This window comes from Perca flavescens, chromosome 11 (assembly GCF_004354835.1).
Source record: "Perca flavescens isolate YP-PL-M2 chromosome 11, PFLA_1.0, whole genome shotgun sequence".
Taxonomy (NCBI): domain Eukaryota; kingdom Metazoa; phylum Chordata; class Actinopteri; order Perciformes; family Percidae; genus Perca; species Perca flavescens.
In genome coordinates, this window is record NC_041341.1 from 26,629,497 (window position 1) to 26,652,769 (window position 23,273).

Genomic DNA, 23,273 nt, shown 5'->3' on the forward strand with positions numbered 1-23,273 from the left:
CAAATAAAAGACCAATAGTTTACAACTACACAAATGTTTTGTTTGCAAGTTTTAAGTTTTACCTTTGAGGTGACAATTTTTTGGTTGAGTTAGTGTTTTTTGTTTGATACTTGAGAAGTTTTTTTGGAATTAAAGTCACAAAACTAATCCCATAGTTCTTCTGTATGTCGGACCGTTGAGGCAAACAAGTGCAAAGTCCAACCAGAGTCAACATAGTGTGCAGTAACTCTAACTAATTTTGATTACACGTCCAGTGATCACTGGTTAATGAGACAGCGTTTGCACTTTGCAGCAGTTCCAGTTTGGCTGTTTTCTCCGTGTCGTACAGGCTGTGTATGCGTGAAACTACTGTCCCCCTCGACGGCAATGTATAAAACGGGTCAGAACATGCCAACCATAGTACGTCTTTAAGACCTGAGTCTTCTACGATGCTGACAGGTCTGCAGTTAGTTGATTCTAGTGATTTTAGACCAGCTAAGGACGTTGTTGGGCACGACACAAAGTGAAATGTAAATTGAATTAATTAATAAAATTAAATAAATGGCGGCATGCGATTAATGCATTAATTTTAAGTAATAAAAAAATGTGGCTAATGATAATAAAATCAGTGCAAAAGTATAGACCCTAACAACTTACAATACCAAGGAAGCCTAAGTAAAAGCTAAAACTGAAATGTAAACGAATGTGAGTTGAATTTTCAAACCTCTGATTGTATCACTGACAAGTTTAATGAAGTATGTAAGAAATATGACAATGCCAGGAGTCTTGTGGTGTATAAAGAACCAGGTGATGATCTACATTTTGAATCCCCAGACGGCCCGGGAAAACTGACGGGACTGAGCAGGTCACAAATTGGCAACAACCAGCTTTCAGGTTAAATCTGGCCAGTCCAAAATTCTCTCTTTGGGTATATCAACACTTGTACAGCAGTTTCATAAATCTACTATACATTTAACTTCATTAATACAAAGCCAAAATCCCATTTACTTAATACCTGTGGAGAAAGTAGAAACAGATTTTGGGTCTCACTCCGCACCATCTATTTAACCCTTAAAGGGGCAAGCATAAATACATTTGATGGAAAATTATTAATTGCTATTTTTTAATGTATCTAGATTAAATGACACAAGTTCATGTTTTTTTCAAAAATGTGATCTTTATTTTCTATGTTACACTTTGTATCTCCCGAGATATATTGCCCATTTAGGGTAACATTGTGCATTGTATTCTTTTTATTATAGTTCATATGCCAACTTTTAAAACATTTCATAAACAATTAATTAGCTACATTATTTCTTGTTATCCATACAACATTAGAAATAATTGGAAAAAAAACTGAACTTTATCTCCCAAGATGCACTGCCCATGTAGGATATAAATTTAACATTTCCTAACTTTTTAAACAGTTCATCTGCCAATTTTGTGCCGAACACCTTTTTCCTGTTTTTTTTTAATTCTACCATCTTCCCTGTGGTGCTCCACACCAGATATATTCTATGGGCAATGGAAGCTGTTTCTTGTACTGTAGAAACGGTTGACAGAAATTCCCTGAAAACGTGTACACTGGTGAATTCATCAACAATACACATTTGAGAGTAAAATAAAACAGTAATCAAAGTTGCACACCTTTATCCTATTCAATATCTGTAGAGAACAGGCCTCAAAACATAAGTATATCTGTGAGTGATCAGCCCTGTTAAATACCCTTACATGGGCAATGTATCCCCCAGGATACAGGCCTTCAATGCCTGATTAGTTGTGAGAAGATAATTTTAAAAATATCCACAAGAACATGTGAAACTATCCTTAAAAAAATATTTTCTAAAACAAAATCACTCTAAAATATCATAATCGTGAAAAATATAACAACACTTACCTCATGGCCAGTGTCTTTGTCCACATTATGCTGCCATTTTGGATTTTGATACAAATGTTTGGAATTTGGTCACATGACCTCATTACATGAATCATCACTCCATCAGTGTTTCTCATCAACTGCAACCACCTAATGCCCCTCCCCCATAGCTCCTCCCCCTACAGCACATGTGTCAAACTCAAGGCCCGCGGGCCAAATTCGGCCCCTTGCTGATTTAGATCCGGCCCATATATCAATTTGGGTTCACAATACATTTTGGCCCGCCTAGTTGTGCACCAAACCTAAAAACACAGGAAAGTGTTTTTTAAACTGCTGTTACCTGACATTCAAAGCAGAATTTGGCAGATTTGCCGACTCTGAGACTCTGAGAAATTCCCCCAGAAGCAGAGAGAGAGTTTTCATATTCAGGCTGTGAAACAGGTTGTATAATTGTTTTTGCTTGATTTGCTAAATTCTATGATGGCTAAAGAACTCTTTTGAGGACTTCTGTAGGGCTTCATGTCAACAGAAATGCGACAAAAAGCATACAAAAATGTCGGAAAAAGCAACAAATTTGCAAAAAGGTGACAAATGTCTGAGAAAACCACAAAAAAGTCGTAACAAAAACAAATGAGGAAAAAAGCTATCAAAAGTCTACATGTCTGGCCCTTGGTGTGATTTTCTATTTCCAGTGTGGCCCTTAGTGAAAATGAGTGTGACACCCCTGCCCTACAGCCTGTTAAACTCTTTAGATCATGCTGTGGACAGCTCCTGGTGCTAAAATTGAGTCTAAGAAGTAGATGTAGCACTTGTCTCTCCATTACTATATATATATACCGCAGCATAATTCCAGGGTAAAAATAATTGCAACAAAATGATATTCCCTTCTGATAAGAACAGTTTTGCTGTAAAAGGAAAAAAAAGCCATGATGCAATGGCCAAGGTGCTATGGTGCCTGGCATGGCCAAACAAAAATAAAATAGACAGACTCCTCCACCCTTTCTTCTTTCACACGGTTTTCATGATTCCCCTTTAACTTCCGTGGTTATCAGAGATGCATGGGAGCTTTTAATAATGTCCAGTAACGTTCACATCATAACACTGTATTATATGGATTGGCTGAGAGGGGTTCTGTAAACGTTGTGTGTGACAACATGCTCACTGTTGTACAGGAATATCAATTGCTTCTCTGACAACCTTTTCCTGTTCCCTCCCACCCCCCTCCTCTTCTCTGTCAGGTTTCAGACAGAGGAGGAGAGAGGCGCTGTGGCAGTCCAGCAGTCCTCCGGAGACCTGCCCTCATCTAGTGGAGTTCATCCCCTGTGAGGATCCTGCCTGCTACCTGTGGCAGGTCCAACAGGAAGAAAACTGCATTCCCACTAAAGGCTCCTGTGGTCCTGGAGCTGCAGCCCAGAATGTGACCTGTGTCAGCGCTGAAGGTACACTCCTCCATTTGCATCCTAAGGGAATAGGTTGCATCCAAATTAAAACCCTCGCTCACACTGTGGAAATTTTCTTGGTAGTTCAATTTGGCCTTCTTCCAGCTACTAAAGGAATGTTTTTGACATGTATTTAACACAAATATGCTTACTTGCTGTCTTGCCGTTAGTTAGATGAGACAATTGGTGTGATGGTAGTTTAAAGTCTTTATGCAAAGCTAAGCTAAGCTAACTTAACTGCCTCCAGGGTGTAAAAAAAATGTTTTAAAATAATGTGGAAGTTAAGCTAAGCTAAGCTAACTTAACCGCCTCCAGGGTGTAAAAAAAATGTTTTAAAATAATGTGGAAGTTAAGCTAAGCTAAGCTAACTTAACCGCCTCCAGGGTGTAAAAAAAATGTTTTAAAATAATGTGGAAGTTAAAATAGTATTGATCTTTTCATGCAAGTCTTGGCAGTACAGGGAATAAGGATATTTTTTGAACATCTTAAACTATTCCTTTCAAAATTTATGAATTTCATAAAATGACAGAGGTAAAAAAACTCTCAGTGATAGTTTATGTGTTGAAGTAGAAATAAAAGTAATTGATTTACATTTAAATGTATCTGTTCTGATTTAAATGACAGTTATGATGATTTGCCATTGCTTAGTATTAATATACGCTCATGTATTTTTCTTATAACTTCAAAAAAGGTGGTAACCCTAAACTGCAACATGAATTAGACTAGATCTACAAGTAGAAGTATAATTCATCAAGGCCATAGTAGACACGCAATGTTATTAGTAACAATGTGATCAGTAACAATGTGATGCATGAACTATCAGGTATGAATGTGATCCATTGTGCTCAGACATAGCAGCACGTTGGGTGATAGGAACATCAGCGTTAACGAAGCATGCATTATTCATGAGGGTCCATCACCGAGTTTATGGGCACAGAAAACATTGGACTGATTAAAAGTCAGAATCACAGCTTCCTACGAGCCATTAATTGCTCATCTCCATAGATTATAAACCTAATTGCACCCTTTTTTGCCTATGTTTTATTATTCTGTCACAATGGATCATGTGTATGTTTATCAGGAAGGCAGTGGAAGGTCCAAATGTATTAGCCAACAGGAGAGTCTAATGAGTTTGGACAGGACAACTAAGAATGCAAGCTTTGGCGGGTTTGAGGCAAAAGGCTTATGAAATTATCTGCGGCGGATTTATTGTTAGAGAATGTTGACAAGTTGTTAACTATTGCTTCCTTAATTGGCTCATCGGACTTACCATTCAAGCACTGTGAGTTATTTTCACACAGTCAGAGCAGTGTCAGGGCCAGGTTGTTAAGTGTTGCAAAATCCTTTAAGAAGCTTGTTTTTTTATATAGTGGGACTGTATAGCAGCGTTATACTGTAGGTAAGGACTAAAAGCATTACGTAGCAAGGAAGTATAATTCACAGTCTCACAGCTAGTACTTTATGTATGAAAAGTCATGGCAGGATAATTATTTCCATTTTAGATACATGCAGTTTTTGCAATGAATGGTAGATTTGAGTTGAGCTGAACCGGATTTGGAAAAACTGTCAAACTGTCATCACATATAAGGTCTACTAAAACATCTAGCTTTTCATATCTACATAAATGTTGAATTATTTTAAAATGTTGAAATGCGACATTAAGCTGTTTGTTATGAATAGTTCGGACATGACTCCAATGAGAAAAGATGCTTGGCAGCCTGACAATCCTCGTTTCAAGGATTTGACACTGCTAATAATGTCAGGTTTTTTTTATTCCAATAAAATGCACCATCTACATGCTCATTACACCTAATAAAACCAACACCACAAGTATTGTTCTTAACACCAGCATTGCTGTGTTTTTCTTTTAATGAATTGAATGGTGGACAGATGGAAAAATGATTAGATGTACAGAATAAGTTCCTATTATTATTATTCTTCTCAGTGACCCCATTTGATCATGGTCAAGTTTTTCTCCAGATAGAATATGCTTTTAGTTACTTTTCTGTCATGCTTGACATACCGCTAATTGCTAGTCTGTCTGCACATTCAGACTCAACACGTTCAAGCTCTCCTTCTCAGCTGTTACACAAATAGAGATGATGGACATTTTGTCTCTGCAATTTGGAAATGTTGAAAGAAGGCAGACATGCTTCTCTCCTGGGAAGAAGTCCAATGTTTTGCCAGTCTCAAAAGACTTTGAAGTCTGGGTTTATTCAAAGCTGAAACAACTTTTACTCACAAAAGATTCCCTATCAAACAAAAAACAACTCTTATGAAGGAACGAAAAAAAAGAAATATATGTATATCATTTAATTTCAAAGTTGAAACAAAATATCACAGTGAATTACCTGCACGGTGACCAGGCCTCCTACTCTGCTCTCATCCTCTCATCTGTCCCTTAGGCTAAATGAGGAATATAATTAGCCAAATAAAGAACATAACGACAAATAAGTCTAAGTCACTGTGAATACCACTTCACAATATTACTGGCACACTCAATATTTTTTACAGATACACCACAACCTGAAGGCCAACTCCATTTACTCAACTAAGCTCTTTGTACTGTAGTGGATGAATTGTTGAAGATAAGTAGCAGTCCTCTCTAGAAACAAATCCAGCGATGGTCATCTGTTCAAACACTGATTTAATTTGGACCAGTCTGTTTTGAGATAAGAACAAAAAAAACTTTATACTATAAAAAAGTTTATGAATTCTTCACAAAATCTCAACTGATTAGAAAACAAATGGCTTTCCATTTCCATTTTAATACCAGAATTTGAAGGGGCCATTTTCCTCAGATAATCTCCCACATTACCTTTGTCACACCAAATTTAGGAAAGTATTACATACGATTTAAAAAAATGTCCTCTGAACATTTTCATAAAAGTTTAAGTAAATAAGAAAAGTCAGATAGTTTCAGTTCAAAAAGGTGTTGTAAGTTGACCATTACAATTACAGTATTATAGCTGATGAAAGAATTGATTAGAGCTGGACTTATTAATTCAGTACTTAGGTTAAAGATTGAAGTCAATACACCATTTTAAATTAAATTGTATATTTTTAAACAAATAATGACTGTTATGAACCACCACTCATCCCTGACATTTTTCAATAATATTTTACAGTTCTGTGAAAAGTGCAATAGGAGTCTGGAGCTGCTGTTGCAGGAATGTTTAGACTGACTGTGGAGAGTATAGTACCTGCATACATAGCCACTATTCACATGGTTTCAATCATTTTCACTTTTAAGTGCTGAAAATATTTGACAAGGACAATTTTGACATGCAGAGAGGAGCGGGAGGTAGCAGTTAAGGCTGCACAATATATCGTTTTTTTTTTTATCGTCATTGCGATATCAACTGGCGCAGTATACATATTGCAAAAGGTTGCGACATTGCAATAGCCACTACGAGATTTTTTAAGTTAGTTGAAAGAAAATATGAGTAGAAATCAGTCAATTCAGTGTTCAATTTGTTCAATAAAAGAATGTTATAAATTATTTCCTTTTATTTGTTTTAAATTCAACAAGCAATTTGTTGTGTTTTAGAGGAATAAGAACTAAGTCCATTTTAATATCTGTTAATTTATTGCAAGTAAAATCATTGCGATATTCAACGTTATCGCATATCACATATTTTCCTCATATCGTGCAGCCCTAGTAGAAGTGACATACCTGCAAAGACTATAGGATTGTTTACAATTATCTGATATGTTGCCATAAACAGTAAGCATCTGCACATCTTTCAATAATAGCAGCTTGCCTTCTAATTATTTAAATAAATTAGCTGACATACCTGTCTTTTTCTTAAAAATATTGATTGGATTTGTGTTTGTTGAGTTCCTCAAAAATGTTTGAGCTGGAGTTCCATTCTCTTTATGGAACAGAAGTGAAAGGTTTCTGGGGAAAAAACAAACAGGCCCTGTCTGCAATCCAGCTCATCTTGGTCTGTATGTTTGAGTAAAGACATTTTCGATTGGAAGGAACTCCCTAAGTAAGTCAGTCAGACGGTCTGGTCTAGTTTCACTCTGTCCCCCTTTTAAGCAGAAGCCTTCTCTCTCATTCACTTAAAACCTGCCTTAACCCTGCACCCAGTCAAAAGAGCATTCATACAGTATTTGGAGCTTTGGATCATAACCTCTGGGGTCATTTACTTCACTGAATCTTAAGTTGATTTCAAATTACGGTTAAAAATGTACCTTTTATTACCTGGCTTGTTTTAGTGTATGCTGTTAATTGTATTGTGTTTACTGACTGTTGTCTACTGTCTTTTCACTTCTATTTAGTTGAGTTGAAGTCTTATTAAATTGCTCTACAAATAAAGCTCATGTTCTTACATTATGTAATAAGATCCGGTTCACATCTACGGTGGCCGACAGGGGCAAACGCCCGGCAACTTCACAAGCAAATTAAGAAAACAACTTCATTAATTTGACAACACATGTGCATCATTCAGCAAATGCGCTGCAAATACACGCAACACAACCAAATACATAAACGCGATGCAAATAAAAAACGATGCAAAAAGAAAAGCACACAAACCCCGAAAAAAGAAGCGATGCAAAAAGAAAAACAACTTCATTAATTTGACCAAAATACCAATACATAAACGCAATGCACATACACACAACACAACCAAATACACAAACGCGCTGCGAATAAAAAACGCTGCAAAAAGAAAAGCACACAAACCCCAAAAACAAATGCAACAAAAAACGCTGCATCCAGATTACACAACGGAAGTTCTCCAGGCCTCTAGAGGGAGCAGCTAAGTGGAACAGCTGGATTTATAACTCCACTGGGAGGGGGGGAGAGAGAGAGAGAGAAAGAGAGAGACGTTCAATCTCAGAATGGTGTGCAACGGTCAGATCATAGACTGTAAATATTAAGTCTATGTTTGAGAAAGGTTTTCTCTCATTTGGTGGGTGTGTCTCAGCTCAGGTCACAGGTGATACTCAATCAGCTGAGACATCTGTAAACTCGTGGTAATAAAACATTTAAAACTGCATCAGTGTTTAACGTTGACGTTTGAAAGCCATATTACATGAGAGGGTTTAATTTCCAGGTCTAAGGCGCATCACTGAAGTGTAATATTGTGATTATACAACAAAATGATTGACCAATCTGTATTCATATTGTGGAGCAATTCGCTCTTGAAATACAATAAAACAGATGCGATTTATAATCCCTCCCTGTTTAGTAAACCAGCCAATTTACCGTGGGATTCATCAAACTGAATAAATCAAAAAAATAAACAAAATTGCTTTGATTGCTCCATCGTGTTGTAAATAAGACATCTGCTGAAAAAGTTGTTGTATTTATTAGCATGATTGCCGTACTGTTTAGTTCAAAAACATCCAAAACACCTTCTGAAGTTGCAGGGCGTTTGCTCCTGTTGGCCACCATACACATCAGCTGCTGTACGTTATTTTTCCCCACCAAAACATTTCACTACGTGTATAAATGGTGAATTCTGACAAAGTTGTCGGTGAAAGACTGGTTTTTGTGTTGAAATCCTTAAACAGACACCTCGTCAATTTTCCTTTACAGAACATACAAATACCCAACTCGTATTGATTGCTGAGGGCCGAATGGTTTAGTTTAGTGTCAGTGTATTGAGGCACTTAGAGCATGGGTTTACATATGCTCCCAGTGTGCAGCTGCATTGGATATATATATATATATATATATATATATATATATATATAATATGTACTATTTAAGATTGTGAATTAGGCGCCCAAGAGATCTTTACTCCTTGATTGAGTAAGCATTTGGTTTCCAATATCACAGCATAAAACTACTTTGCATTTCAAATCTTAAAAACTTGTGAAGTTGTCTGAGGAAAGTTGATGGTGGGGATTGAAATTATTATCTATGGCTGCTCAAGCAATCAGAAAGCATCTTCTATCACCTAAAGCCCAACTTTTATTGCTTAGCAAATGCATAAGGTATTTCCTAAAACCACTCAGGTATAGATGAGATGGAATAGACTGGCCCAGGCATGTTTAAAGACATTTTGGGGCTCAGCCAGGATCCAGAGTGAGATACCCCCTGTGAAAAAACATACTTTTCTTACGAAAGTGCATCAATCTGGTGCGTCACACACTCTGGACACACTTTTAGCTGTCTTATGTTTATCCTTCTCCTCACCTATTTCCTGCTATCTTATGGTTCACTTTAGGTTGTGTGGATAAGAGACACAGTCCTCAAAGAGTACAGAACAGGATTAGTGGATGTGTCACTCCGACTGAAGCAGGGTTTCCAAAAATGATGACTGTAGGACTTTTACTTGTGAGCTTTAGCATTTTCTTTAGCACAAAAGCATTCAATTGAATTTCAGATTGGTTGGCCCTCTGTGTGATATGTTCATTACCATGGGTAATTGCATTTTCCTATTATCAATCCTGTTGAATTTCTTTTATCTTTCTATTGTTGGGTGTTCTATTTCACTGCAATTGTATTTATTCTGATTCTTTGAATTTGCTTACTGTTTTAGAACGATATAATATTGCTCCTTACTCTATATTGTCAATCTTTCCCTCACATCGGTTAACTATTTAAAATGTTTTGTGAAATAACAAACAAATTGTATTAGTCTACAATGTAGTTGTGTTTGCCATAAAACATTCTGAGTATATGCATTTTTATTTGCCTGTTAACTTGACTGAGTTATGACTGACTGAAGAGGCAGATCTTATGGTGACAGCAGAGAGTGTTAGGTCGTTATATCCAATTAGGAAGACCCCTCCTGTCTCATCATGTGGCATGCATGCAGAGACTAAAGCTTTTAAACTTTAAAGGGGTGATAGAATGATTATAAAGGGTATTTCACAGTGTTCCTTAAGGTCTCCTAATAGGGTATGTAACATTTGTTGGGCAGAAAATGTCCCGGTTGATATTTTATGGGTCCTTATGCATCCCTATGTTTTGGCCCTATTTGGAATGACAGCTTTTCTTCCAAATATGGTATGCTCATGAATATTTAGATGAGCTGCGCGCTGATTGGTTGAGCGAACCACATACACACACACACACACACACACACACACACAGAGCTACACGCATACAAACACACAGGGCTACACACACACACACACACACACACACACACAGAGCTACACAAACACACAGACACACAAACACACACACACACACAGAGCTACACAAACACACAGAGCTACACACACAGAGCTACACACACACACACACACACATTCACAGAGCACACACACACACACACACACACACACACACACACACACAGAGCTACACAAACACACACACGCAGACACACACACACACACACACACACACACACACACACACACACAGAGCTACACAAACACACACACACACACACACACACACACACACACACACACACACACAGAGCTACACAAACACACACACGCAGACACACACACACAAACACACACACACAGAGCTACACACACAGAGCTACACACACACACAAACACACACACACACGGAACTGCACACACACACACACACACACACACACACACACACACACACACACACACACACACACACGGAGCTACACACACACACACACACACACACACAGACACGGAGATACACACACACACACACACACACACACACACTCTGTGACATGCCCAGACATGCCCGGGCGTAGCTGTGGCTACAGCGTGCCTAAAATAGAAGAGACAAAATGCAAAGTTTCGACACTTACATTACAACTAGTGTTGTTGTAACGTTACCCTTGAACCTCCACCAAAGAATCACAACTCACCCTGTAGCTAGTCAGCGTGGGGAAAGTTAGCGGAGAGTGAATCCCTGCAGGCACGTCCTCTGCGCCGCTGCGTTAGATTCAAACTCTCGCTCCACTGTCCGATATACTCGTTCTAAACACTTTTCTCTGGACCAGTATTCCATTGTACAGCCTGGAACACTGCATTTACGACGTGGTTCATTTCCAATATCCTTGAAAAACTTAAAAACTGTCTTTCATCTTTCTAAAGTACACAGTGCAGCTAGTGTGGGAGATCCTGACAGAGCTCCAGTTCAGCGAGTCTGTGAAGGGGGAGAGGCCGACAGGGAAGGCATCAAACCCGGCCAGCAGCCGCCTGCTGTCACGGCAGATTGTGGAGCTCTTGAAGTCCGACACTGTCTTACCAAATTTGCTAAGCTGACCTCAGATCAGTGGTGTAACTTATGCAAATGTTGGGGCGTGACAAAGACTAGAAGTTGAGGAGTTGACGTGAACGTTTAGTTTTGTTGAGATTCGCCCGTTTTCAGCAGCAATTTCAAATTTTGAGATTTGCCGAGAAAAGTGGTGTCAATGGGATTTTGATGTTCTATGCATGTCCTATTTAGCCACCAAACTGTCGTTTTTCAACTATGACAAGGTAAAATCGGTTTTGCATTCTATCACCCCTTTAAATCATGGTTTTTGCATCTTTAAAAAACACAATTTTCATTATCATATGTGTGTTACCTTAGTGGATAAGGAGTTGCCTTACATGCAGTTTTGAGCTGGAATGAAATTAAAATAATATGGCATCTTACACATGGAGGCTAATGGGTGCTTATTGAATTCCGCTATTACTTTATTGGGCTTTAAACTATGGAAAAGTAAAAAAGTGCTGTGTTAGCCTCACACACTTGCCTTTCGCCCCAGGCTTAGTAAAGTTGTTTTGACAGCTCCCACTTTCTGCACAGCGTCCATTCACACCAGAGTAGTCAGTCCCATTTCCCGAACTAAGGACCAACCACAGGGCTCGCTGACTCAAACATACTGGCTGCACCTGTGACTGACAGCTGACATGACCAATTTAACCTCTTATAGATGCATGTTGGCGGACCTTCCCAAACCAACTGAGGCTCTGACATTTCTGAACCCAACAACAATAACTCAGACAGCATGGTTACCATCAGCCTGAATTATCTCTCCTCGACTGGTCAACAATATTCAGGTGATGGTGAGCTCAGAAAAGCAGCCCTTAACTTGGTTACTCATAATGAAATTCTAAAGTTACATGATTGACAGGTGGATACAGCAAAAACATTAATTAGTGACCCAATTCTTCAGATGCCACTTTGATGTTCACAGTGGTTTTGTCCAATTTGCCTTGTTGCTTTGCCTGCCAGCTTTGTCTCAAAAGCTGCCCACGCAGAGTGGATGTGATTATTAACTTTTAAGCAAAGGCGAGGACTTCTCTTTTTTTTTTCTTCTACATGTACCTGAATAATAACAAAGAAGAAGATTAATTGGTGGGTGGGCGAGCAGAATCGAAATCATGTTGAAATTGCATGCAGGAGGCAGTGGTATTATATCTGAGTAAGAGCCCCAGCTACAGATCCCTGTATTAATAATGCAAAAGGACCCCTAGGGCAGCTATCTATGTGCACCACCATCCCCCCACGTAGTATCTCACATACACACTCACACTTATACACGCATACCCAAGTTGAGTATTTGGATTCATGTTATCATACCAATTTTCTTTAGGCATTGTTTCCAGGCAATGCTTTGTGAGTCTTTTGTTAGTTTAGTTTGCAAACATATTCATTGGGCCTCAAGCAGAACAGTTTCATAATTACAGATTTTCTACTGTTGGCAATAATATGTCTAAACAAATCTTTAAATATGCCTAGAGCACAAGGAAACCTGCTATGTTTGGCATTACATTGCATACTTGCATATTCATCTATTGTTTAATGTAAAAGTTGCTAAAAGAAGGTTGTAATTGTAAACGTGTTAAAATAGCCTCATATATATTTTTTGCCTTATTACGGATTACTAGGGTTTATTAAATATAGAGGATGTTTGTGTTCTGACAGCCTTGCACCAGTTTGTGCACCTTTACTGTTTGAGAGGTTTTGGCTTGCATCTGTGCTTCTTCTGGCATTCTTGATGAAACTATAAAGCCTTATAACAGTATGCAGCAGGTAAGGACTTACCATGTGTTCCCAACAACAACTAACCAGCCATGGTATTGTTTTGTACTGTAAGCACAGTATAAATTAAAACTGTTGAATTAAAAATTTAATTTGCACCTCATTTAGTGAATATTTGGTGGAAAGAGCAATATGAATATTTTATCTAATATCATAGAAATATTAGGTGTTAATGTTTCCTGAAGGATTATATAGATAACGTACAGTAGCCATGAGTTGCAAAGCACAAATTTGCATAGCACTGGATATGCGATTGTCCAATGTACTGAATGTCACTTGTTTCGGTTTATTGCCTGCTTACTTTTCGTGGTTGATAAAGTTCTTACAATAAATCCAAATTTTTGGCTTTGTTACATTCTTATGTGACAGCTCTGATTAAAGAGAAACCATCGGCTCTGTTTCACTGCAGGGTGGGCAGTACGTGCTTTCAATTTCAATAAGATTTACAATGAACGTGGGTCAGAGGTTGATTTACATTATCTATGGTGCGTGTTTTATTTTATGATCACTTTGTGTAAAGCACGGACACCTGAAATAATTACCTGGGTGGGAGCCATGGTGAGCCAAAACAATATGTTTCCCTCCCACCGCTTGAAATCTCACTGCCAGTTCAAAACAATTATGTAAAGTATCCGCATACTTCCTATTCAAGCGCTGCCGCCTCCAGATCTATGTAGAGTTGGTGTAGTTGCAGATGTGTAATTATATATATATATATATATATATATATATATATATATATATATATATATATATATATCATTATTATTATTATTATTGTATTTATATATATATAAATTAGGGCTGTTAATCAATTTAAATATGTAATTGTGATTAATCACATGATTGTTCATAGTTAAAAATTAGAACTGTATTTGTATAGCACCTTTCATACAAATAAATGCAGCTCAAAGTGCTTTACAATGTGGTATTAAAACAAAACACCTTAAAGAAAAAAACAAGATGGATAGAAATGACAACATACATAAGATAAATGAAATCATAAGAATAGAATAAAAACAATAAAAATAAAAAGGCACAGAGCTAAAAGTAATAAAAGTGGCAGTAGAAAAAAGCTAAAAGCGAACCACGTTACCTAAAAGCCAGCCTGAATAGGTAGGGCTTCAGTTGAATTTTAAGAGTCAACAGAGCATGCATTTCTGCTATAGCTGAAAGCAGATTCTCCCCTTGCTTTGTGGGCTACTTTGGGAACAGTTAAAATACCAGTATCAGAGGATCTGAGGGCTCTTGTTGGCTTATAAGGAGTTAAAAGGTCTGACACATATGAAGGTGCTATATCATCAAGAGCTTTACTGTATATGTTAATAAAAGGACCTTAAAATAAATTCTAAAAGAGATGGGTAGCCAGTGTAGGCCAGCTAAAGCAGGGGTAATGTGCTCTTCTTTCCTAGTTTTGGTTAAAAGTCTTGCGGCAGCATTCTGAACCTGCTGAAATCTTTCTAGCAGCTCGTTTGGTAGGCCAGTGAAGAGTGCATTGCACTAGTCCAACCTGCTAGTAATAAAAGCAGTTTTTCCACATCCTGGTTTGTCAAGAATGGTCGCCACATTTCTTAAGTGAAAGAATGCTGGTCACTTTTTTAATGTGAGCTTTGAAGCTTAAATCAGAGTCTAAAATGACACCAAGACTTTTCACTTCCGATTTGGTCTGATGAGCCACGTCCCCAAGCCTATTAAAAAGTTTCTCTCTCTTAAATTCAGGACCTAACAGCTGTATCTCTGTTTTGTCTTTGTTGAGTTTTAAAACATTGTCATTCATCCATTGTTTTATCGAGGCCAAACAGGCAGTCAAAGATGGTAGGCCATTTTGGTGGTTAGGCTCGTGAATAATTGCAAATTAATCACACATTTTTATCTGTTCGAAATGTTCTTTAAAAGGGATATTTTTCAAGTTTTTAATGCTCTTATTAACAGGGGAGCGGACAAATATGCTTTCTTTATGCAAATGTTTATTATTATTGCAACAATCCAAAACAATGACAAGGTTAAGTGTAACTCCATCATCGACCCATCCATGAACTTCCTTGCTAAGAGTGAAAGTGTCACTTCCACTGAGTGCTTGAGAATAATTTTTAGTTTGTTAACTTCAACTGCAGAACCCTCCGTCTTATATCTATGCATCCAGCCTGTGGGACTTAAGCATCTCTACAAACAGACTAACATCTCCTCCTGTATACACACCAGTTACTTTGATAGCTGGAGATCTTGACCCTTTAACTTAATGGTCGAAAGGTTTTCAAACTCCCCCGAGTCTTTCACATCTATCGGCTGAGGCGATACCTACGTTTGCTCTCTCCAATGCCCTCCTATGCATCAAGGGTATTCCCTCAGAGAAGACAAAAAAAAGACAAATTGATGACAAATCTGCCCTGGGGTTGTTATTGTTCAACCATATTCCATGATATAGTGGCAGAGTTCAACCAAGTTAATGATACTGCTGTGTGTGAGCGTGTATCCAAAAACAATGCTTTGGATGCTGCTGGCATTGTTTTGACATCAAGATAGCATCCCGTTTCTACAATTGATCTCTCTCTCTCTTGGACAGAGAGACCTTTGAGAAATCTGAGACACTCTGCTAACTCTGGGTGAACTCGTGATATGAGATTAGATATCGTCTTAGATTTTGGATATCGTAATATCGTGAAATGACATAAGTGTTGTCTTTTCCTGGTTTTAAAAGCTGCATTATATTAAAGTGATGTCATTTGCCTTTACCCACTTAGTCATTGTATCCACATTACTGATGATTATTTATCAAAAATCTCATTGTGTAAATATTTTGTGAAAGCACCAATAGTTAACACACTACATTAACGTTTCGGTATCGATATCGAGGTATTTGGTCAAAAATATTGTGATATTTGATTTTCTCCATATTGCCCAGCCCTAATATATATATATATATATATATATATATATATATATATATATATATATATATATATAAACAGTAACAACAAACGGTAATAACAATAACATTCATTGCTGGAATATTTTTCTGTAATTTCCTCATTATCATGGAAGTGCAGTAAAGAGAAAAGGCTCTGTCTTTCCTGTAGCTCTTTCACTCCTAAAAGAAGAGTAAACTGGGAGCTGTGATAAATATTTCATAACATGACTGCAATATGAAGGCTGAAGGATAGCTTTTAAAACTAGCTCCGAATACCAATTGGATGGCCTTATAATTTTCCTTAGATTAAATGAAATTCTATTTGTGTTGATGGAAATTTTCTAAAAGTTTGAATCAGATCAACCCAGATACGTAGTAATGCCTGTTTAATTTTATACGTTGTCTGTGCTTCTCACATAAACTTGTAATTTCATGCATCCCTTACCTGGATTAGGATGTGAAGCCCTATCTGATTGCTGTCTGGTCAGGTCAAGATACATGAAGTGTAAAAGTGTAATCAGTGCCATCATGATTTATTTTTAACCCTTGATGCTAATGTCACCATTTCCATATTCTTATCTTAACCTGCCTTTCTCAGGGTCCTCCCCTGTGCCGATTGCCCTCTGTGTAGACGACCCTCCCCCCACAGAAGTGGCCTGCGAGGTGGCCTGTCCTTCAGACTGTGTGGTTGGCTCCTGGTCTCCCTGGTCACCCTGCTCACACAGCTGTACCAGTAAGACTGCAGAGGGTCAACAGAGCCGCACACGCACTGTGTTGGCCATCCCAGGGAAAGGTATTGCAGCGTCCCCTCTGACTTCTTCGAATCATTTTGCCACGTGGTGTTTATGAATCTGATTTTGTTGCTGTGTTTATTGTCGTGGTGTTTTATTGCAGAACTTTCCAGACATCAACAAAATGTCACAACTGGGACATTTGATTTTCCTTAGATTGTCAGATTTTGGCAGGAGTGCAGTGCTGAATCGGTTGAGTACTCCTTGTAATTACATGTATTACAGAAAAACTATTGCAGTAAATAAATTGCATGATATATGATATTAATATTGTCACTGGGAATCAAAACTGAGAAACCCAGAGACCACTCAAAATTAAATTCAGCAAACACAAAAAAATCAAAGTTAATTAAGCCAAAGTGAAAGGCAAAAAGAATCTTATTTAGACATTTTTCTTCTCAAAAACATTTGAAGTTTCAGTTGACCATCCATTATCAAGGGCTCTTTCTCTGGCAAGTATTTTATCTGTGTACTCCAAGTGTGTTTTCTAGTCAGAAAGCGGAGTCTTGGCAGCCGGCTACTATCCATTAATCCCTGTAACCAAACGCATATCTGCAACAGCTGATGAAAGAATTTCACACAGGTTCCATACTGTGTTGTTTATTATCATGTTGCTGGCTAGCTATCTGCTTGCTGGCAGAGGTGTGTGTGTGTGTGTGTGCGTGTATTGTGTGCGCGTGCGTGTGTGTGTGTGTGTGTGTGTGTGTGTGTGTGTGTGTGTGTGTGTGTGTGTGTGTTATTGGATTTTTCTTAAGAATATAGCTTTATTTGATTTGATCATGAAACAATATAAACTTAATATTCTTACATTAAAGCATATACACAATACATGAAGACACAGATCTAAAATGACGTAGCAGGAGTACAAATACACAGACAAAACAGAAAATGCAATAAAAAAGCCAAACACAATCAGGCTGTTATTGCATGAAATTTAAAAAGATAGCACTCTATAAATTCACTTAAAATACTTATTTTAAAATGATAATATGCTCATTAACTGTATATTTTTCACATATTTGCTAATTATATACACTCTGTGTGAATGTTTGCCTCAGCATGATCACATTCAACTTGTATTTGCCCGTAAATTCTGTCACAAGTGACCTTACTGTGACTTTTCATTGGGAATTCCAACTTCTACAAGCTTTGTAAAAGTGTCCGCTCAGCTAACCCGGGCCAACATTTGTTTTGTCGTCAAGCAGCCAGTGGTCAGTGATAATATTAGCATTTGCTTTCCAGCAGCTAACTACAGCTTGTTAATTCAGGTAAAATGTATTTTAGATTCTGTGCAAATCACATGCACTGTGCATAATAATGATGCTTTGTTGGACTAGCACTAGTGAGTCACACAGCAGTCTTCATTTCTTTGACTGCGGTTCTTTCCTGTGTGTCGGTGGCCAGAAGGGACGGATTGTCCGGCAACTCCAGCCCTGGAGGAGTGGAGAGTCTGCAATGACCACCCTTGTATGGTATTCTACTGGGAGGCCTCAGCCTGGGGTCCCTGTATTGAGGATGCCTTCATGGATCTCAATGGAACCAGCTCCTGGAATGGGACCCCTACCTGTGCCATGGGTGTTCAGATCCGCAAAGTCAGCTGCATGAAGATGAACGTTGGACCTGTCATAAGTAAAAGGTACGCTCTCTGACCAGAGACCTCATCAGCATCGACTGTGTATATACCAAAGTGGCAATGCAATATCTACTTCAATTCTATAATATTGTAACTCACTGTTGGGATTGTGCGCATATGTATGTACATGTTAAGACTTTCAGTAATTTTCTGTATTATAAGTGAGATGTTTTTTTTACTGTTTAATATGCCGGGCGTGTAGTTGCAGGTATGTTTTGCAGAGTCTGTTGGGAGGTGAATCAATAAGTTGCCTCCTTCCTTTCTCTTGTTTACCTTTGGATGGTGTTGAGCCAAATGTGCTCACACAGTTGCATAACTGTAACTCTTCCTTGCCTGCTATTTGTTGTCTTTTCACTTGAGAACCAGACCAGGTGTTTCTTTTTTTTTTTTTTTTTTTTTTTTTTTTTTTAAATATCCACTGGTCTATCAGGTTTGTTTTCACTCATGTAAAATATTTGGTTGTGAAGAAAATAAGTGAATATGTTGTTTCAGCCTACCGACAATCTGTGTTTTACTTATTCTGATTATAGTTAATAACAAGAATAATATGTCTCACCTAAAATGTCTATTCTTGAGTCATTATGCCAGTATAAGAATGGCACTTTGGAACAGATTTTTTTTCTTCTGTTCCGATCTGACACTGCTACTTTGCTTAGTTTTAGATACTAGAAAATGGGTCCCGGGAGAAACAAATGGTAAATTATAAGTGAGGAGTAAAAGAGCTTTGTAAAATCTGGGTAAGGAGTTGAGAGGTGATCATGTTTCTCTTACAGAAAAATCGCCTAAGATTAAAGATTCCAAAAGTGTTTTACTTGAAGATAAATTGCGTATGCTTTTACTTACTGACAAATGACCCAGAGGACTTGATGCACTGTGAAATGATATCCCCAGAGCTTTGTACATTGAGCTCTTCTTTTGTGCATTCTGCCTGTGTTTAGGATTTGTTTTTTCCTAAACCTGAGATTCATTTTGCTTATGCTCCACCATTATCTACTCCTCTTTCAGCAATACAATATCAAACACTGCTAAGGGCTTTTGTGCTGTCACTGTAATGATGTTAAAGCCCACACTAGGAAGACAGATTTATAAATAATTCACAAAGTTTGCCCTTCTTTAGCTCGATATATTATTGACAGGGCCATAAAGTGGATTATGGCGAGGCTTTCTTCTTATGAACGTCCTATCTCCCACCACAGACGCTTTATGAAAGCTGTCATTTCTGCTCCACCAACAGATCTCGCCTGTACAGTATGCGGTGAAGTCAATCACTTCTTTGCTATTCAGATGTAACTGCAGTGTTCATTTAATAGAACATCACCTAACACATAGCCCTGCATGTTGCTATTCAGGTTGCTAGTCAATAAGTCATTTCTGCTGTCTTTCCATGATGTGTAATGTGTAAGACATAATCAGGGTTTGTATGTATGTGTGTGTGTGTGTGTGTGTATATATATATATATATATATATATATGATGTGTGTGTGTGTGTGTGTATATATATATATATATATATGATATGTGTGTGTGTGTGTGTGTGTGTGTGTGTGTGTATGCCAAAAGTATGCTGTTCTGTATGGACACAGTCTATATTCATATTCAGAAGACAAATACACTGTGTTGTTTCCCAGACTAAAAAGGGACAGCATATTGCTAGATAGGAGAGTTCAGACTTCATTTCCATTGCTTCCACCTTAGAAATGTGTTTACAATACAGGAATGTTCCTAATATTTTCTAAATCGTTCCAATCTGAAGGAGTAGATGCTCTCCTAATATATTTGATGTTGTGCTACTTGAGAACCGTCACTCTAGTCAGCAAACATCTAAGCATTTCATGCTTAGCAATAATCTCTGTGGTGCAAAAAGGTTAGTGGGTCTGTCTTGGTATAAGTACAGAGCCCTCAACCCACACATCACATTGATTTTGAGTTTAATTTCTGCTCCCCTTTGTCACAACTAAAGCAGTGTTGATAAGAGTAACCTATAACATTTTCTATTATACATGAATAAATAAATGATATTGCATACTGCACTGCAATGACAACTGTAAATGATTACAACCCCCGTTAAATGTACAGTAAAAAGCAAAAAATAATAATAATTTAAGCTACATGTTGTTATTAACTATAAACTATATTGTTATACTAGATAACCAGTTTGTGCTGGGGTGTAACAACACACCCAAATAAATACTCCATATTACATAATAAAATTGAGTATGAAATATTTAGTATTTAACTAAGTTGGTATTATATAAAAATGACAAATTAGGTATTTGATTGCAATGATAATAATAAATAATGTGTATGAGACATTTAATGTTTCCAAGTATTTTTACACCATGGCCTTGACTGTAAGTCTGATTCCCTCATTGTGGGTGTGCTACACAATATTCCCCCAGCTGCTCCATCGCGTTGCCATGCCCTCTGGCATGCATCACTGCAAAAAGGGAGAGAGAAGAGGAGGGATATAGCTGGAAGGATTGGGTTTTATGTATCTTGCCTCCTTACGCTTTGGCATATACTTTGATCTCATTCCTGTGCGTGCTGGCTTTCTGCAGTCAGTATTATGTGACACCATGCTGGGTCTCTAGTGAGACCTGGATACTGTTGTCGGGCAAAGGAAGTCACTCACTCCAAAATGAAATTGGGATGTCCCTCTGTGTGTGTCTGTGTGTTGGGGATGGGGGTTTGGCTGCTTGTTGATGAAGACATCAAAGCTCATGACTTATTTGATTTTAAATAGTTGTTTAATCCTGCACCAATCCTGCACTTCAAGATTGCATGCAACACGCAAAATACAACACATTCAAAAGCTACATTATAGTTATGGTACACAAAATATATAGCAGCATTAGTACAGAGAAAATAAGTGATTATTTTCTATCTTAAGACAAAGAAATTGGTAAAAGTATTGCTCTTTAAAACCTGGTAATGGTGTCCTTGGCATGGCAGGAATGATTCATTTGTAAACAGTTTGCATATCCTCACTTTTCTCAGATTTAATTAGCAGCCATGCTGTGGACTTTGATTGATTTTTTCTCCTAGAACACTCTGTCTCCTTGGCGGCAACAAGAGACTTCTGTCCCTGCTCATGTATGTGGGGAGATAAATGCACCTGGTTTCCCCTACTTTTAGCTACACACTCCTGGTAACACATTTTGTAGTTGTAATCTATTCAGTGCATTACATATCATTCCACAAACACAAGTATTTATTTATTGACTATTGTTATTGATTATTAATACATATAAGTCATTCTTCAATTTTCCATTCATTTGTAATTTTGTTGGCAACTTGTATATTATATTATAATGTATATTTTAACTTGGAGCTAAAATATACATTTACATATCACCCTATGAAGTTGATATATGTTAGCAAGTTAAGTATTTATGTGTGAATCTAGCAGACATATAAATTGGAGAAAAAAGAGTCCAATTAATACCTGACGTTCAAAACGCTTGGGATTTTTCCTACTCCAAATTCACTAAGGCGGTCGATTAACATGTCCCCTGCAAACAAAAGTTAAGTACATACATTTACCTCAGGTTAACTCTGAACTCAAATCTCCTATCAGGAAAAGAGATAAAGCATGAGACAATTTTTATCTGCCAAGGAACATGCTGATTGGCATACATATAGACAATTGAGAAATAATAGCAACATAAGTGTTTGTTTTGGGACCGCCTTAAAAACGGGATGAAACATCTTATGGTGTTTATCCTGATATAATTAATTTGACTACATGGAGCTACTTTAACATACATTTGGATCCATTTTGCTCTGTTTTGGTCTCTGCCAACTCATGAAAATACCTGTCTCTTCATCTTTTTACATGCTCCCCTTTTTTCACCATCAACATGTCACGTTGTCTGTCTGCTGTTTGCCGATTGGCTCGTAGTATATAGTGGGTTTGTCAGAGATGTTTAGCTGAAAAGAGATTACTTTTGTGGCTGATGAGGTTGATGAGAGTTACGGGATGGAAATCCAAAATAATTTTCTCCGTAGCACTTATTTGTGAATACAGGCCACACCTTTCACATTATCCTAATTTTTGATCCATGTTAATATAACACATTTTTATTTGTGCAGCTTTAACCATAAAATACAGACACATTGTGCACTTGAATAGCAGGCAAATGTTTACTTTTCATATATTTGTACCCTGGGAAACAACTGAATGTGTAATAAAACTATATATTTTTTTTTCTTCCTGAGCAAGTAGGCAAAGGGAGACATGTAATCAATCATGTTTTCTGTGGGGAGATGTGTGATGTCAAGGACAGGGCAGTTGTTTCACTGCACTGTCCTGTTAACAGCAAGACTAAGGACGTTTATCATTCATCGCCTTGGGGATAAAGAGAATTTAAGACCACTGTTTGTCTGTATGTTTAGGTGTTCAGATTCTGCTCGTCCAGAATCGGTCCGACCCTGTTTGCTTCCCTGCGAGAAAGACTGCATTGTGACACCCTTCAGTGAATGGACAGCCTGTCCATCAACTTGTATGCCAGGTAGCTCTTCTCGTTAATTTCAATTAACTCTATTTAGTAATGCCTGTCTAAAAGCTCCACAACCTTTTAGAAAACCTCCTTTAACTATTGCTAACTAATGGCAGGAGTCGTTGTAAAATGGCAACATTTTTGTAAAAGTAAATTAGTAATGTAGAGAGTGATTCAAAACCCTAATCGTAAAATACAT

General features: G+C 37.7%; 1 protein-coding gene across 2 annotated transcripts in view; it reads left to right on the plus strand.

Annotated features, from left to right (window-relative positions):
- Positions 1-23,273, plus strand: part of thsd7ba (thrombospondin, type I, domain containing 7Ba) — a 181,675-nt gene that overhangs the window by 101,166 nt on the left and 57,236 nt on the right. For both annotated transcript variants that reach the window (XM_028591769.1, XM_028591770.1), the window contains exons 8-11: positions 3,094-3,294; positions 16,750-16,944; positions 18,347-18,578; positions 22,971-23,086. In XM_028591769.1, the coding sequence (XP_028447570.1) occupies positions 3,094-3,294; positions 16,750-16,944; positions 18,347-18,578; positions 22,971-23,086 (744 nt within the window). The remainder of the gene's footprint in view (positions 1-3,093; positions 3,295-16,749; positions 16,945-18,346; positions 18,579-22,970; positions 23,087-23,273) is intronic.